At 34.2% G+C, this 16,585-nt stretch overlaps 1 protein-coding gene across 1 annotated transcript in view; it reads left to right on the forward strand.

The window, feature by feature from the left end:
- SEMA3D (semaphorin 3D) overlaps positions 1–16,585 on the forward strand; it is a 205,473-nt gene that overhangs the window by 103,613 nt on the left and 85,275 nt on the right. The window contains exons 5-6 of the mRNA XM_021063476.1: positions 4,557–4,619; positions 14,440–14,559. Of these exons, the coding sequence (XP_020919135.1) occupies positions 4,557–4,619; positions 14,440–14,559 (183 nt within the window). The remainder of the gene's footprint in view (positions 1–4,556; positions 4,620–14,439; positions 14,560–16,585) is intronic.

Consider the following 16,585-nt stretch of genomic DNA (forward strand, 5'->3'; position numbering starts at 1 on the left):
CACTTGCAGCATATGGAGGTTCCCAGGCCATGGGTCCAATTGGAGCTATAGCCGCCAGCCTATGCCACAGCCACAGCAACTCGGGATCTGAGCCACATCTGCAACCTACAGCACAGTTCACAGCAACACCAGATCCTTAACCCATTGAGCGAGGCCTGGGATCAAATCCGCATCCTCATGGATGCTAGTCAGGTTTGTTAACCACTGAGCCACGAAGGGAACTCCACAGAACTTGTATTTTTAAGTGTAAGGTTCAGTCTGAGAGTGAAGCAATCTCAAAGTGTACTGACTGGGCCACTGAAATAATCTCAGGATCTCAGGTACCTTTTGGGCTTTTGTGTAAGCCATATTGAAACCTGAGTCTATACATGAAATATTCTATACCCAATCAGACTTAATATGTCTCTCCCTCTGTGTGTCTGTGTGTGTCTCTATATTTTTCTTATTGTTTTACCCCCTCCATATCCATCTACACATGCACCCTAAATTTAGCTAGAAATATATGGAAGTGGTAGAATGCTTTTATATATAGAGAGAGATGTCACTTCAAAAGATTATTGAAAAATAAAATACTTGAACATGTTTCTGCCAACCCTATATAAGAGTGTATGGGGGGTTGATTTGTTTATATTCCTTCTTTTTTTAGATTGAATTAAGTGAAATTTTATTTTACTACCAACAAGGGATCAAAAAGAATTTTAAAAAATAAACCCTTTATTCTAATGACGAGGTGACAAGTAAAAGAAAAATCTTACCATAAATCATAATTAAAATGATAGCTTTTAAATATTGGCACAACTACAATGGATATCTTTTTCCTTTTAAGTAAATGTTTACAGTATGGAAGACAATCAGTTACCTCCTAGATTATTATTATTAAGGTAATTCTATTTGTGGTTCCTAAATTCTTGAGAGCATGGTGTCAAAATAAGCCAGTGTATAATCTCAACAACTTTATTTTTAATGCTTGAATGTTTCCTTAAGAAGTAAAATTATCTTTGTGATAGTATCTTAGAATTCCTGTGCAGTGACAATAATGATCCAAGGATAATTTCTATTTTTAACAAGTTTTAGACTTTATGTAATTGAAGGTGAATGATGAAAAGTGAGAACATTTTTTGGGAATAATCTGCTTTATAAACAGAGTAGAAGATTTATTAAAATTGGTTTCTGGTGTCCAACAAATTTTCCATGCTTGAGTATCTTTGTGTAACACTTATCCATTAATCAGAAACCCAGTTTGTCCAAACTTGTCCTTTTGTTGTATTGCTTCATTTACCAAGATGACACAATTCAATTTACAAGCTTATGACTTAAAATTCACAACTGAAAATGTACCTCAGAACCATTAAAACATATTTTAGAAATTTGTATCCCTTTGCAAAGGGAAAAAAGAATCTGCAGTTACTATTTTGGTGTCAAGTCTCTAAGACAAAATAAGAGTTGAAAGTATTAAGCTAAACTATTACATTAGAGTTGACACTATTAAGAGCAGGTACTTTTAAAACAATGGTTTGGAAGTTGGGACTGGTAGGGACTTTGTTTCGCTGTCCTTAGGGCTTCCTGAGCATCCTGGCTCCATCTTCGGTGTTCCCTTCTCGTTATGCTTCTAATTCTTGTGGAAATGCAGTGACCCCATCTATTTACAGAACTTTCTTCCTGACTCATATCTTAGCACCTCAGTGCCACACCTTAGGTATACTGAAGGCCCTTCAGAATTATGTATCTACTGAACAAATGATTAATGAACAGTAACCTCTCTGTGTCAACCTTGGAATTTTCACTTAGATTGCTTCCACATTTTGTCCATCTTTAAATAACTCCTTCCTTTTTGAAGCTCCTTTAAATATGTTCAAAATCAATTTTAGAAACACCATTTATCTTACTAGTTGCTTCATATATTATTCAGTATACTGGTTTAGTGTCAAAGAATGGAATCTTATAATATTCTTTCTTCTTTTTTAAGTTACACTTAATATGGAAGAGTTCTGTATTTCCTTTCCTTTTTTTTTTTCTATAATACTAATACCATTCAGATATTCAGGTCTAAACTAATCTATGGATATTTATTCTAAATTCGTTTCTGAAATGTGACTAAATCTGACCATCATACAAAACCACAATCTGACGTATTAAAAGGATTCAAAGAAATGTTAATCTAGACTCGAGACCAAATGTAATGAGCTAGTGATTAAGCCAGTTGACAGATCATGGCCATGCTCTGTGTACCATTTATTTTCTTTCCAATGATAGAGTTATCCTTTGTGAAGTTACTATAATATTCAAAATCAGCAAGTATAGAGTTGCAGTTTGGCAAGATGAAAGAATTCTGGAGATTAGTTACACAAAGTGAATATACTAAACAATACTGAACTGTATGTTTAAAATGGCTAAGATAGTAAATTTTATTTTATGTATATTTCACCACTAGTAATAATAAAAAAAGAATCAACAAGAAAAATGTGAGAGGATACCATGAGCTCATAGATTCAAATATGAAGCCAAGATTCCATAAATTCAAGTTGTTATTTTTAACAGAGAAAAAAAAATCAGTATTTTTGCTACCAGTAATTAAAAACAAACAAACAAAAACAAACAATAAAAAACAAATGGAAGAAGCTCTCAAATTTCCTGAAAACTCCGGTGTTTTATTTTTGCTATTCAGTTATTCATTTATTTTGGCCTTCATGATTCTAGGTGGCTGACTGATTGTTGCCACTTGCCCTATGCATGGTCTATTTTGATTTATTTACTAACTTACATTACTTAGTCATCTTCAGTTATGTATTAACCACCTGAAAATGCACCATCCAGAACAAAAGCTAGGCTCTCTGAAGTAAGCTGTTTCTTAGCACCAATTTATCCTTTTTTTTTTTTTTATCATTCTTGGATAACCATCTTTCTAAATTCTAAATTTATCATTCTTTTGCTTTTTTAAAAAACATATTTATTGTAACTACATATATACCTAAAAAGTGTCTTTTATTATAGTTGTTTTTAACGTTATTCTAAAGAGATCATTTTCTGTTTGTCATTTTGAGGAATATTCTTTTTTCACTTAATAATGAATTGCTGAGGTCCATCCATGTTTTACTGCTGGCTACTGTTCAGAATTCTTTGAAATTATAATTGCACTGATTTAGACCATTTCTGATAAAGAGCATCTTTAAGTCTTCATTGTGAACAACACCAAGGTTAGCTGGTCGCCTGAGCTTCCTGCTGGCTCAAAGACCCTGCCCTTTCATTGTAGTTTGTAGTTGTTAAAATGTGCTCTAAATGAACAGCCTCGCTTCATTTTTAAAAAATCTCAATAATTTCATTGTATTTGTTTATTAAGAGAATGTGGATGTGATTCTGTATTCTTTATTCAGAGACTTAAAACCTTAAAATTTCACTATGAAAATAATAATCATGTAAACATTAGTGACTTCTAAATCAGTTGTTAATTCCAGGTTTAACAAGTTTCTCTGTGTATTCCCTTAGGATATTTTTCTTTTTCCTTACCTATTAAAGCATTTTCTGCTAACATTGGTGAGAAACATAATAAAAGTTTGTCAGGAACTGTTGGAACATACATTATAAGCAACTCAGAGCTGACTTTCTTGTTTCTTCTTGTCTATAGCTTAACAAAGAGCATTTCTTTCTGTAAGCTAATGGAGAAATGCAATGGTTTTGAGCCTTATTTTGAAAAATTTCCTGGAAGAATTTCTAAAGTTTGTTAAAAACAAAACCAATTATTTGTGATAAATCTAAGACTATTAAAGCATGATTAAAAGTGACCAATCAAGGAGACTGATGCCTTTGTCTTCCTTATGCATTTGCCCAAATGATATTTACCACATGCTGGTTAAGGATTCCACCCTCCGCTATTCCAGTTCAAGGGACAGACTTTGGGTTATATTTTGACTGTTTCAAACCAGCTCCATGGCCCTTGGCTTGTTACTTAATGACTGTATGAAGAAATTTTCTGACCTGGAAATGGGAAGAATAAGTACAGCTATATCCAACTGGATCATTGTGAGATTGAACTAAGATAATGCTTATAAAATGTTTAAGTAACAGGTAAATCTTAACTCCATCTGTGTTGAATATTGTCAATAAGTTCACACCGGTCTTTGACCTGGAGTGGTAATATGTTTATGACGAAGAGCTGTTTCCCACCTCATTGCATGTGTTTCTATTGCAGGACCACTCTGCACAAACAAGAAAAAAACAGGGTAAAAAGAATCTCTTACTTAAGCAAATGCTAATCTCAAATTCTGTTGATATCACAATAAGAAGTTATAGCATACTCAACATGATTTATGTTATTAATTATGTTTAAAAAGAAATTTGAAGATTAATAAAAATAATGGATGATTCTGCCTAGTTTTTTTCTCATCAACTTTTTAGGGTGGCTTTGGAAAATACTTAAATTTCCCAAATTCTTACATCATACCTAAGAATGTGATGTTAGCTTGACATTCACTCTTTAATTTCACACACTCACTTTCCTAATTAGAATTGTAGCGTGTTTTAGATACTCAGCTTCTAACACACCTTGAAATGTTTTGCAGATTTATTGGCCTGCTGCAAAGGAACGAGTGGAACTATGTAAATTAGCTGGGAAAGATGCCAATGTAAGTAGGAGACTTTAAAAAATATATTTGTTAAACTGGTACTGATATGATAGCAAATATTTATACTAGGTTTTATTGAATTAATGGCATTAGTATATTATTTTTAAGGCTACACCAGTATTCTGTGTAAAGATTAATAAGGTATAAAATATTTCTGCCTTGCCAAAAAGAATGACATTATTTTCAGAAATTAGACATACTATACTTTTTAAAGTGTTAATTCTGAATATTATGATTTCCTTTACAGAAATACATTTGAAATACTTAAAAATAAACCATCACAAAATATTGTGTTTTTAGGATTGTATTTTTCACTTAATGCATGTGTTTTGTGAATGTACACAAAATCACCAGTTGTTTCAACATTACAAACACACACTTGATAATTTAAGATGCAAACTATGACATTTAGAATGGACAATGAGGTCCTACCATATAGCACAGGGAACTACATATGATCTCTTGAGATAGACCTGGCTGAAAGATAATATAAGAAAGGGAAAATAGATATATAAGTCACTTTGCTGTACAGCAGAGATTGGCACAACATTGTAAATTAGATATAATTTTAAAAATGTAAAAAAAAGAACTAATTTACTTGAAAATTTACATAAGCATAACCATGGGAGATAACATAAAGAATAAATAGGGGCGCCCTACTCTAAACTTTGAATTTAAGCTTCCTCAGGGACCAGAGGAACCCCTTAGACAGGTATAACTACCCTCATCATCTCTGGGGTGTCTTTCCTGGGTTGCTTTTGCATTGTCCAAGCTGCACATGCTCCCCGTAATCATGTTGCTTGCTTTATCTTCACAGCACTATGGCTCTCACTGCCTCTTCCCATCTGAATGTTCTGACTTAGGCGAGACGCTCTGTGTTCTGACCTGACTTCTTACACTTTGGTGATAGGGGAGAATTACTCTCTTTTAGGAAAATAAATCACTTTCTGAATGTAACTCCAGATGAAAAGTTCTAACTTTGGGCAGAAGCATGGACATCTTGAGGCTTCTGTTTCAGCATCCTTGAATGTCTCCTCTAACCACTATAACCCAGGAGTATTGACTGAGCAGTTGACTTCATATTTACTGACAGCAAATAGTGAGTGTTATGAGAAAGCACAATTAGATTAAAAAACCTTCACTTCATCGATGTGAAAAAAATGAAACAATAAGACATATTTTGCCTAATGAAATAAGGAGAAAATTAGAAGACTAAGAATCTAAGACAACAGGTTTATTCACTCATTTGTTTATTTATTCAACAAATATTTATTAAGAGCCTAAATATGTGCATAAATATGTGTATGAAAGCACTCATGGAGTTTTCAATCTCCAGAGGAATATAGATATTGCACAAATGATGACTTATACATAGAGGCAGTACAGTTAGCCCTCAGTATCCACGGGATCCATATCCATGAATTCAGCCAACTGGGGATCGAAAACATTCCAAATAAGAAACATATTCCAGAAAGTTTCAAAAGTCAAAACTTGGACTGAGCCCGCTAGCAACTATCTACGTAGTATTTACATTATATTTACAATAATTAATGTAATATTTACATTGTATTAAGTATTATAAGTAATCTAGAGATGATTTAAAGTACATATGTTGTAAGCCACGTCATATAAGGTACTTGAGCATTCTCACATTTTGGTATCTGTCAGGGTCCTGGAACCAATCCTCTGTGGATGACTGTCCTGCAAAACAAAATAATCAAAACAAAAGAAACTTTTGGTTATGCCAGATTTTGTATTCAGTTAGTAGTAAATGTGATTTTTCGGGCATATTTATACTCACAGAAATGTATTAGGCGTGGTTGCTTCAGATGCAACAGGAAATAGTTTTTACATTTATTTTTTTAGAAAGAGATTATTCTAGGATGTATTCTTCCTTTCATATTCTAATCTCTTCACTGTGTTTAACATCAGGTGCTTGTGAGCAGGCGCCCAAATCTGCAAAAGCATTGGTTCATTTTTGAACTCATGAGAAAAAAGATGCTTTGGTTATGATTTTTCAAAATTATTTTGTTATGTAACAGTAGAAGCATGTCATAAACAGTGGGAGCACTTTTATGTTTTGTGTTTCACCACTATTAAAGGTATGATAAGGAGACAAGTAGGAAAAGGGTGTTTTAGATTTATTCCAATAAAATAATGTCAGTTTTCCCATGGAAGAGATGAGAGATAAACACTCAAGGTCAATCAGTAAAGGTTTTCATTGTGACTGTGTTCTTATTTCAGTATGTTCACTAATTCCAGTTATACAGTAACTCAATTACCCCTCTTTTTAAGTTAAAGCAAAGGGTGATAAACCTTTTTGAAGGTGGTACCCTAGAGAGCATGTAAGACCTAGTGTGTGGAACCCTTTCTTCCAATTCAGTTGTATTTGAGAGCTGGTAGTCACCTCTAACTTGAAATATACCTACCACTAACCTAGGAATAGAGATTTGGGGAGTTCTTCTATTTTTACTGAAGTCTGTAAACTTCTATGTCGACTTATGAATACGTCTTTGTCTCTTTCTTTTTAATTTGTCCTTTTAAAATAATATTGTATTTTAGAGTTACCAAGAACAGCTAAGATTTTTATAGCGCTTACCATATTCTAGGAACTTTTTTCAGTGCTTTATACCTATAATCTCATGTAATCTTTACAGCACTACATGTTAGATTTTATTATTATTCCTCATTATCCAGATGAGAAGACTGAGGCCAGAACAATTAAATGGCTTGGCCAATATTACACTCCTAGTAAATAGTGAAGCCAGGAATTAAATCCAGAAATCTTACCCTATAGCATGTGCTCTTATAAAACACTAAAATCTACACATGAAGGTCTGAGTTCTCTGTGTAAGGTCTAAAACCTGGATCCCTCAAATTGTTTCTCTCATCATTATCATCATAATGCAGATCCTCGTTTTTCAGCATTGCATAGATTCTGGGCAACAGAAAACTGAGACAAGTGTGTGGTTTTATTGACATCTTTTACTACCTTTGGCGTTACCCTCTCTCCTCCCTTCTCTCTAGTAATTTTTACCTACTTCCCAAGAGTGTGTTTTAAAATTAACAAGTGTTTGCAAAGACTGTCCCTTTACACAGAGGTACTATAACTGAAAAATAGTGAATTATTTACCATAATGAATGTTAGCTAATTGGAACGGGGCTCAGGGAGGAGTGGAAGAAGAGGAAACAAAAGAGACCTATTCTATTTCTTGAACATAGACCCCAATTTAATTCAAGGAAAGGAAGAGATAACAGGAAGCTATCTGATCCTATTTTGTTTCTTCTTAGAATATTATTAGACTATAATTATATGTAATTAGGATATTATTCAAAAGAAAGTCACAAAAGAAATGCCTAGTCCTGCTATTAAAAAAAAAAAAAAAAAGAGTGGGGTAAACTGTTTGGTCTAGGGAAAAGAATGCATAGGGTGTGGGCTGTTTGTCAGCTTAACTGTAAGAGTGCACAACCTTGTCAATAGAGACATTACATAGGGTGAAAGGATCTTCCATCTCTCAAGTTCTCTGATTACATTTTTTTTTAAGAACGTCTAAAAGTAAAACAAAGTGTTCATTGTAGAAAGTTTACAAATTATATAGAATTCATCTGTAAATATCTCTTCCCCCATGAACATTACCCAGAGATAGCTGGTGACATTTTGATGTTTATTCTTCTATCTTATCTATTTACTATTTTTCAGAATGAAATCATTGTATACATAGTCCCTTAAAACATTTTTTTTTTCACTTCACAGACTGCCATGAGCATTTTCCCATGTCATTAAATTGCTTTTTATAACACTCCTTTTAATAGCTACACTGCATTCCTTTATATGTTATTTCATCAATCCCCTATTGTTAGAATTTTGGTATATATCCAGTTTTTACTATTGTAAATGATGTTGCACATGAAAAACCTTATATATAAATATTGTGAACATCTTTGGTTATTGAGTAAAATTACTGGTCAAAGGAAGTAAAATATTTTATATACATTGTAAAGTTGCCCTCCAGAAAGTTTATGCTTCTTAAACTTTAACCAGCACTTCATGCTCTTGAGGAGGTGTGTTTCCCCATACCCTTGCTAACATTGGATACAACAGAGTCAGTGTTTAATATTATACATTAATGAAAAGAAAACTATTTTGTTGTTTTAGCTTGAAATTCTTTTTTTTTTTTTGTCTTTTCTAGGGCCACTCCCGTGGCATATGGAGGTTCCCAGGCTAGGGGTCTAATCAGAGCTACAGCTGCCGGCCTACACTACAGCTCATGGCAACGCCAGATCCTTAACCCACTGAGCAAGGCCAGGGAGCGAACCTACAACCTCATGGTTCCTAGTCGGATTTGTTAACCACTGAGCCACAATGGGAATTTCCTTAGCTTGAAATTCTTTCATTACTCTAAATATTTTACATAGTTATAAAATTAGAATTTATATTCTCATATTTTTAGTGATCCACTCATGTAAAAAATATTCTTTCCCAATCATCCTATTTGATATATACATTTTAAAATACTTATTTAAATAGGCATCTCTCTTTTTTTCTTTAACCTTCCAATACAATTGGGTTTTGCTCTGTAGAAATCTGCATTGTTATGTTTCATTTTTAAGAGAGAAATGTGATACTTGGATTTGCATGTGTTTATTTTGAAGTGTTGACAACTTACTGAAATATTTTTGACATTGTAATACTTAAACAGATACCTTTGCAAACTGAATTCCATCTGAAATCTTATAGGTAAACCTAACATGTAGCATGAGAATAAGCATGTGGCAAATGATCCAAAAATGTTTGAGGAGCATAACATTCTATAAAATATACTAAAAACAAAAACAGACCAGATTCTTTTTTCTTTCTTTCTTTTTTTTTTTTTTTTTTTTTTTTTTTTTGGTGTCAGGGGGTTGTCATTTAGGACCACATATGGAGGTTCCTAGGCTAGGGATCGAATCAGAGCTGTAACTGCCAGCCTATGCCACAGCCATAGCAACGTGGGATCCAAGCTGTGTCTGCAACCTATGCCACAGCTCACAGCAATGCTGGATCCTTAACTGACTGACTGATAAGGGTTGAGCTCATGTATTCATGGAAACTCCTCTGGTTCGTTACCACTGAGCCACAATGGGAACTTCCAGATTCTTAATCATCACTGTCGTCTCCTATATAACCTAAATAAGTTAGTAACTATAAGTTAGTTATCAGAAACACATATAAAGCTGTATTGAATTTAATTGGACTATATGTAAGAATAAAGAATTATGTCTGTTTTGCTAATGTTTTTCAGGTATCTAGGAAGAAACCAAAATTCCACGGCATTCCAGTTTTAAAACATATTGCTAATATTTGTCTTTTCTCTAAGTATTAATTTTTATATTTTTTATGTATTTAGTTCTTCTATCAGTCTGTCAGTCTGTCTGTCTATCTATCTGTCTATGTAAGGATGTATGTGAGAGCTAAAATATTGAAATAATATTACTTCAGGGAGTGAAAATATTGATACTTATTTTTAATTATCTCCTTCTCTCTGTTTTCTAGTGGAAAGTCGGTGGGGGGTGGTGGGAAGAGGGAAGTAAGTAGGAGGAGTAAGAGAGGGAAGGAGAAATTCAACTCTTTTCCAAAGCTGAGTGTGTTACTCTCTGAATTGAGTTGTATGGTCACATACAACAATCCCTGTGATTGTGGGCAATACCAGATAAGTTAGCTAGCTTTCCAAGAAAAGTTAAAAAAAAACTGCTTCTCAAAGTGATCTTTCTTCATGCCTTACAGAATTACACTAGCGTTAATAGCCATGTAGGTCACTAAGTGAATTAAAGCAAGTTAATTATTGCTCATGCTGTTTAAGCAAAACTTTGAAACTTGTGCATAAAAAGAGCATAACACAGAATCTTTGAGACTTGAAAAATTAAGTTATAAATTAAAAGAAATAATTGTAAAGTCTTTTGCATCACTTCCAGTATTTGGCTAAAATGTCCACCCCAGGCAAAATTTAAATAAGAGATCTTATCTTTTAGGATCTCTGTTCCCAGATATCTTTCCTTCAGGCAACCACTACTTTTTCACTGCCCCTAGGCTGCCTAGAGAATTGCCCTCCATCAACTTCACAGAAAACTTCAAGCAGAACTGACTTTTTTGTAAACTGTGTCAGATAATTTGGGAATCATCCATGCATTGTTTTAATTCCATGGTAGCCCAATCTGAGAATCTCACCAAATCAGGAATTAGCATAATAGGTTACTTTCCAGGGATGGCTGTGTTTTAATAAAGTACTCCCAGAAAAGTGAAATGTTTTAGGTGTGATTCAGAGCTTTTTCTTTCTAATTATTCAAATTATATCTCCTATGTGTATAGTACTTTACTATGAGCCTTATTTGCCTTTTTTAAACAGTGCTGTGTCTCTCATAGTCCCTAATCTTTCTGACTCCATAATTTATAACTGGAAAAGCAGTTGTTTTATTTCTTTATGCAAATATTTATTTCAGAATCTTGTAAAATTACTGTGTTAGTTGGCTTGAGCTACCATAACAAAATACCATAAACTAGGCTGCTTAAAGGACAGATATTTATTTCTCAGTTTTGGAGGCTGAGAAGTCCAAGATGAAAGTGCCAGCCAGCTTGGTTCCTAGTGAAAATTGTCTTCTTGGCTTGCAGATGGCCACCTTCCTGTGGTGTCTTCACAGGGCTGTGAGAGAGTGAGAGCGAGCATCCTTGGTCTCTTCTTATACAGGCACTAACCTGTCATGAGGATCTCACCCTCAACCTCTTCTAAAGCTGATTACCTCCCAAAGAACTCACCTCCTAATACCATAGCCCTGGGAGAGTTAGGGCTTCAATCTGTAGATTTTGGAAGGACACAAATATTCACTTCAAATTCTATGATTATTTGGTAAAACTGAGCTTTTGAAAAATGATGAAATCATAGGCAGTGAGTCAGTCCTGCTCGACTCCAGGAATTTAACTCAGCTCGTCCCCTCCCTGTATACTGTTCCTTGTGTTGGTTTCATCCTTGTGTAAATCTCTTCATGAGGAAAAGACCAAATCATAAAACTCCCTTCTGTAAGCGTGAGTGAGCAAAATAAAGGCTGGAGAATATTAAAATCTCTTACCTTAGCATTGAAGCCATCATTAAAATTTATCTGATGATCACATACAATTTTTACAAATTTTCCTTGACTTATTATATCATTATTTGTTCAAAACCACTAGTATGGCATATTTGCTCCTTGACTTAGGTTTTCATCCGTGATTGCCTAACATGATATAAAAGAACATGAAGCTAGTTCGTTGTTGTAAGTTCGTTCTTTACAACATTCTTTGTAGTAATGTAAAAATGTAAATGTAAAATTTCTTGTAAAAAATGTAAAATTAGAGAAATGTAGTTACCTTTGTACAAATAGAAAATAAATTCTTTTCATCATATGCCTTGATGGAAGGGTGAAAAACACATAATGAGATTTTATTAAATAAGATTATCTGCCAGAAGTTTGTCTTAATGAATATAAAAAGTTCACTTCTTAGGAATCTATGTATAATAATTATATCCGAACATAAACCTATGAAAATAGTCAGGATAATAAAGATGTCTGCAGTGTGATTTGCACATCCTTATGCATGGCGTTTTTGCCACGTACAACCTAAGTAACTAGATGCAGTGGCCCTGCTCCTGTTAGAGTCCTGATTCTTCCTGCCTTGTAAAGAAACATCCTTCCCTTGCATGGCTGACTGAGGAACCCATACTGTCCTTTCATAGAGTCATAAGCAACTGCTTTGTTTATAAAGGAGAGCAGAAGACTCAATAAGTTCATTCTTTACAACATTCTTTGTAGTAATGTAAAAATGTAAATGTAAAATTTCTTGTAAAAAATGTAAAATTAGAGAAATGTAAAAATTTCTTGAAATGTGGATGTAAAGAATATTTATGGAGAAAGCAGAAGAGATTCTTAGATTGTAGTAGAATGTACAGATTTTATTCACTGGGATCTACAAATTCTTCAGATCTAGGATTACTGGGCTAGCTGGATGAAGGAAGAACTAGATACAAAGAACTCTGTACCATAGCTAGGAAGACATAGCTACCCATTCTATAATCAGAGCAGTTACTGGCATATTGTTATTTTGTATAGATCAAAACCAGGGTAAGTGATAAACAGTTATTAAATGTTATAGTTTTTAATTGAATCCATAAAACAGACATAATCCTATCAGCTAAGTTGTTATCTGCCTTTTAAATTTTTAATTTGATTTTTAAAATAAACCTATGGTGAGGTCATTGTCTTTTTTACTTTTTTTTTTTAATATTTTCCTCCTAACAACTCTAACAATAACAGTGACATGATGGGTGGGAGACCCATGGGCACTCAGGCAGGGAGAAACTGGACATTTTCTATGAACCTCAGTGGTTTCATAGGTTTCCAATCTCCTTAGTAAACACTTCTGCATATCCTGGGTAGAGTTAATTTAGAAAAGAAGTAGACTCTTGCCCAGTGCTTTTCAGAGATCTTTGGATCCAGGAATCATGAAACCATGGTTAAGGTATTGTTTCCAATAATAATATAAAGATATGGGATGACTTACAGGAGGAGAATTGAAAATAATGTATAAAAAGAGTGACTACTCTGAAAAATTGAGTCTCTATTTACAAGTAACTGAGAAATAGAAAACAATTAAGTTATAAGATAATAAGGTATAAAGAAATATTTTTAGGCCTAAGCATTTGTAAAAGAGGCAGAAATATAAAAATTTCTTGAAATTTGGACTTGGTGTTTAAAATATTTATGGAAAAAGCAGAAGAGATTCCTAGGATAAGAAGGAATTAAGCTAAGTCTAAAAGGCTCTGTAACATTGAAAGTATTTGGGAATAAAGTGGTAAGGCATTCTGGAAAATAATAATGGAATAATATATAGGAATATATATTTATGTTGCGTGTTTTGTTCAGTGCAGTTGAGAAGTTAAACAGTAGTATCTATAGGGAACAGATAATGTGGAAATATCAGAACATGATGGGTTTGGTTCTTTAGGAAATCCTTATAAATATACATCCTGCTGTATCACACAGGGAACTGTATCTAGTCACTTGTGATGGAACATGATGGAGGATAATGTGAGAGAAAGAATGTATATATAAATGTATGACTGGGTCATTTTGCTGTATAGTAGAAATCGACAGAACACTGTAAACCAACTATAATGGAAAAAATAAAAATCATAAAAAAAGGAAGTATACATACCTCATTCAAATCCTGTTTATATTTATTCTCTAGGCCCCATTGAGTCCCACTATAGAGATGTTCATTCTAGCCCTCTGATTAATTCATAACCCCTAAAGCTTCAGAAAGCTTCAAAGTTACTCATTTCATTTAAACCACAGTTTCTTTCTTTTCTCTTCTTCTTTTTTTTCTTTTTTTCTTTTTGTCTTTTTAGGGCCACACCTGCGGCATATGGAGCTTCATAGGCTAGGGGTTGAATTGGAGCTGTAGCCACTGGCCTACCACAGCAACCTCAGATCTGAGCCACATCTGTGACCTACACCACAGTTCAGGGCAACACTGGATCTCTGACCCACTAAGTGAGGCCAGGGATTGAATCTGCATCCTCATGGATGCTAGTGAGATTTGTTTCTGATTAGCCACGACAGGAACTCTAAGCCACAGATTCTAATTTGTTTTGTGTCCTTTACTAACTCAGTTGTTTAAACATTGCTCATAAATCTTTATTTTCAACCTTATTTTTGATGATTTATTGACTTGGAAACAAGGTGGTATGAATGACAATCAGTCAAATACCTGAACTGTATGATAATGCTTTAATTTTTTTTATGCCAATAGACAGAATGTGCAAATTTCATCCGAGTACTTCAACCCTATAACAAAACTCATGTTTATGTGTGTGGAACTGGAGCATTTCATCCAATATGTGGATATATTGATCTTGGAGCCTACAAGGAGGTAATATAATGAAATAGCATGAAAATAATTTACTGTAGTAACTTGTTACTTAATGCCTATGACATAAAATAGGCAGTTTTGAATATAAAGATTGAATCATATTCTTTATGAACTGAATAAGAATTTATGTTTTAAGCTACTTTTGGATTGCCACTTTGATTATATACTTAATAAAAATTTATTCCATTAAAAGTTTTTTTAGTGAGTTGATTGAAATCAATAATATAACATGTTCAAAGTTGTTGTCTTCTAGGCTCTATATACAAATTTATTTTCTTTTGAGTTTCCTTAAACTAGATCTATTTAGTATGTTGCTGTTAATAAAAATTCATTTTCCATAACACCTGGTGATGAAATTGTGTCTTATAAATAATTTTATTTTTCCTATCCAACAAATTTGGCCTGTTACATATGTTTACAATAGTAGACACTAAGTACAGATAATTTTAATGATTTTCTTAAGTTGTATAGATAGCCATTAGCCCACTCATTATTTCTGCCAGACCAAATTGACCTAGTAGAAATTAAAAAGGCATTAATTAGGAGTAATGTATTCCAGCTATCAGTGAGCATTTCAGTAAATGAGAAACATGCAGATTGTAATTAATTTAATCAATATTAATATGTTAGGCTGCTTTCTTTGTGTCATTGGCCAAGCCAGGCATTTTACATGGATTGTTTTTTTTTTTTTTTGGAATTTCACAACACTCTTAATGAAGTTGGTGCCTTTAAAACTGCCAGTTTTTAAGTTAGTAAAAATTGAGTCTCAATGGAATGAAATAACATGCCTAAATAATAAATGGTTTAGCAAAGAATTGAACCGAAGCAGTCTATCTCTCGAGCAAGCTGCCCAGCTGAACTTTAGAATATGTATTCTAAATCATTTCTTTGTATGGGTTGATGGGTTACACAGTCATCCTTATGTTTATGTATGTATTTCTTGTGAATAACCACACAGAGTTGGCTGCTTGTTTGAAAGTAAAGTCTGGGCTCATGGAACAGATTTCCTTACATTGGTTTAACTGATTCAAGCAGAGATCAAACCCTTAACTGTGGCTAGATAAATTTTTCTCTCTAACCGACTTGTCTAACCAGCCCAGACTCAATGGTTTGAAAGTAAAGCAACCCTGATAGTTAAATCTCCAAACCACTAGGAGACTTGGCAACTTGAATCCATCATTCTTTGCTGCTGGTGTAATATTCTCTTGCCTAGCTTTGATGCAGGGTAATATATAACAGTGGCTCATAGCACAGGGTGTAATTATATGAGATAGTCCTACAGCTTGGATGTGTTTTGAGGCCTGAGGCTAAAGGCCAGACCCACAACCTGCTGAGGGATGCAAATAGCGTCCTTTAACTCCTAAAAGTCACAAGTGCTGAAAGAGAATTTAGGAGCTAATTACTTAGAGACTGTCAAAAAGTCCTGGGACGGTCAAATTTTCAAGTCCATGGATAAGAGAATTATGAGTGAACAGAGGTATAAAGCCCTGTGTGTGGTTTCCACTAGTCAGGAGCACTGGTAATTGTATGGCAGTCCTGCTTGAAAATTGTGAACTTTTAAAATTAATTATTAGAAGTTCCCGTTGTGGCTCAGTGGTTAACGAATCCGACTAGGAAAGATGAGGTTATGGGTTCGATCCCTGGCCTTGCTCAGTGGGTTGAGTATCCGGTGTTGCCATGAGCTGTGGTGTAGGTCACAAACGTGGCTCACATCCCCCATTGTTGTGGCTGTGGTATAGGCCGGAGGCTACAGCTCCGATTAGACCCCTAGCCTGGGAACCTCCATATGCCAGGGGAGTGGCCCTAGAAAAGGCAAAAAGACAAAAAAAAAAAAAAAAAAAAAGAAGGGATTATTAGTCCCAGGACTCACTGCCCTTTTGGAGGGAAGGCACTTCCATTTTCAAGTAGATAGGTTTCTTCTAAGATGGCTGGGAAATGGGAACAGCAACAAATACAAGGGATGGAGGAGAGAGGTATGGGTGGGTTCCTTTTCTGGGGACCACTGCTGAATGACTGGGTCAAGGGG

This window comes from Sus scrofa, chromosome 9 (genome assembly GCF_000003025.6).
Source record: "Sus scrofa isolate TJ Tabasco breed Duroc chromosome 9, Sscrofa11.1, whole genome shotgun sequence".
In the NCBI taxonomy this organism is placed as follows: Eukaryota; Metazoa; Chordata; class Mammalia; order Artiodactyla; family Suidae; genus Sus; species Sus scrofa.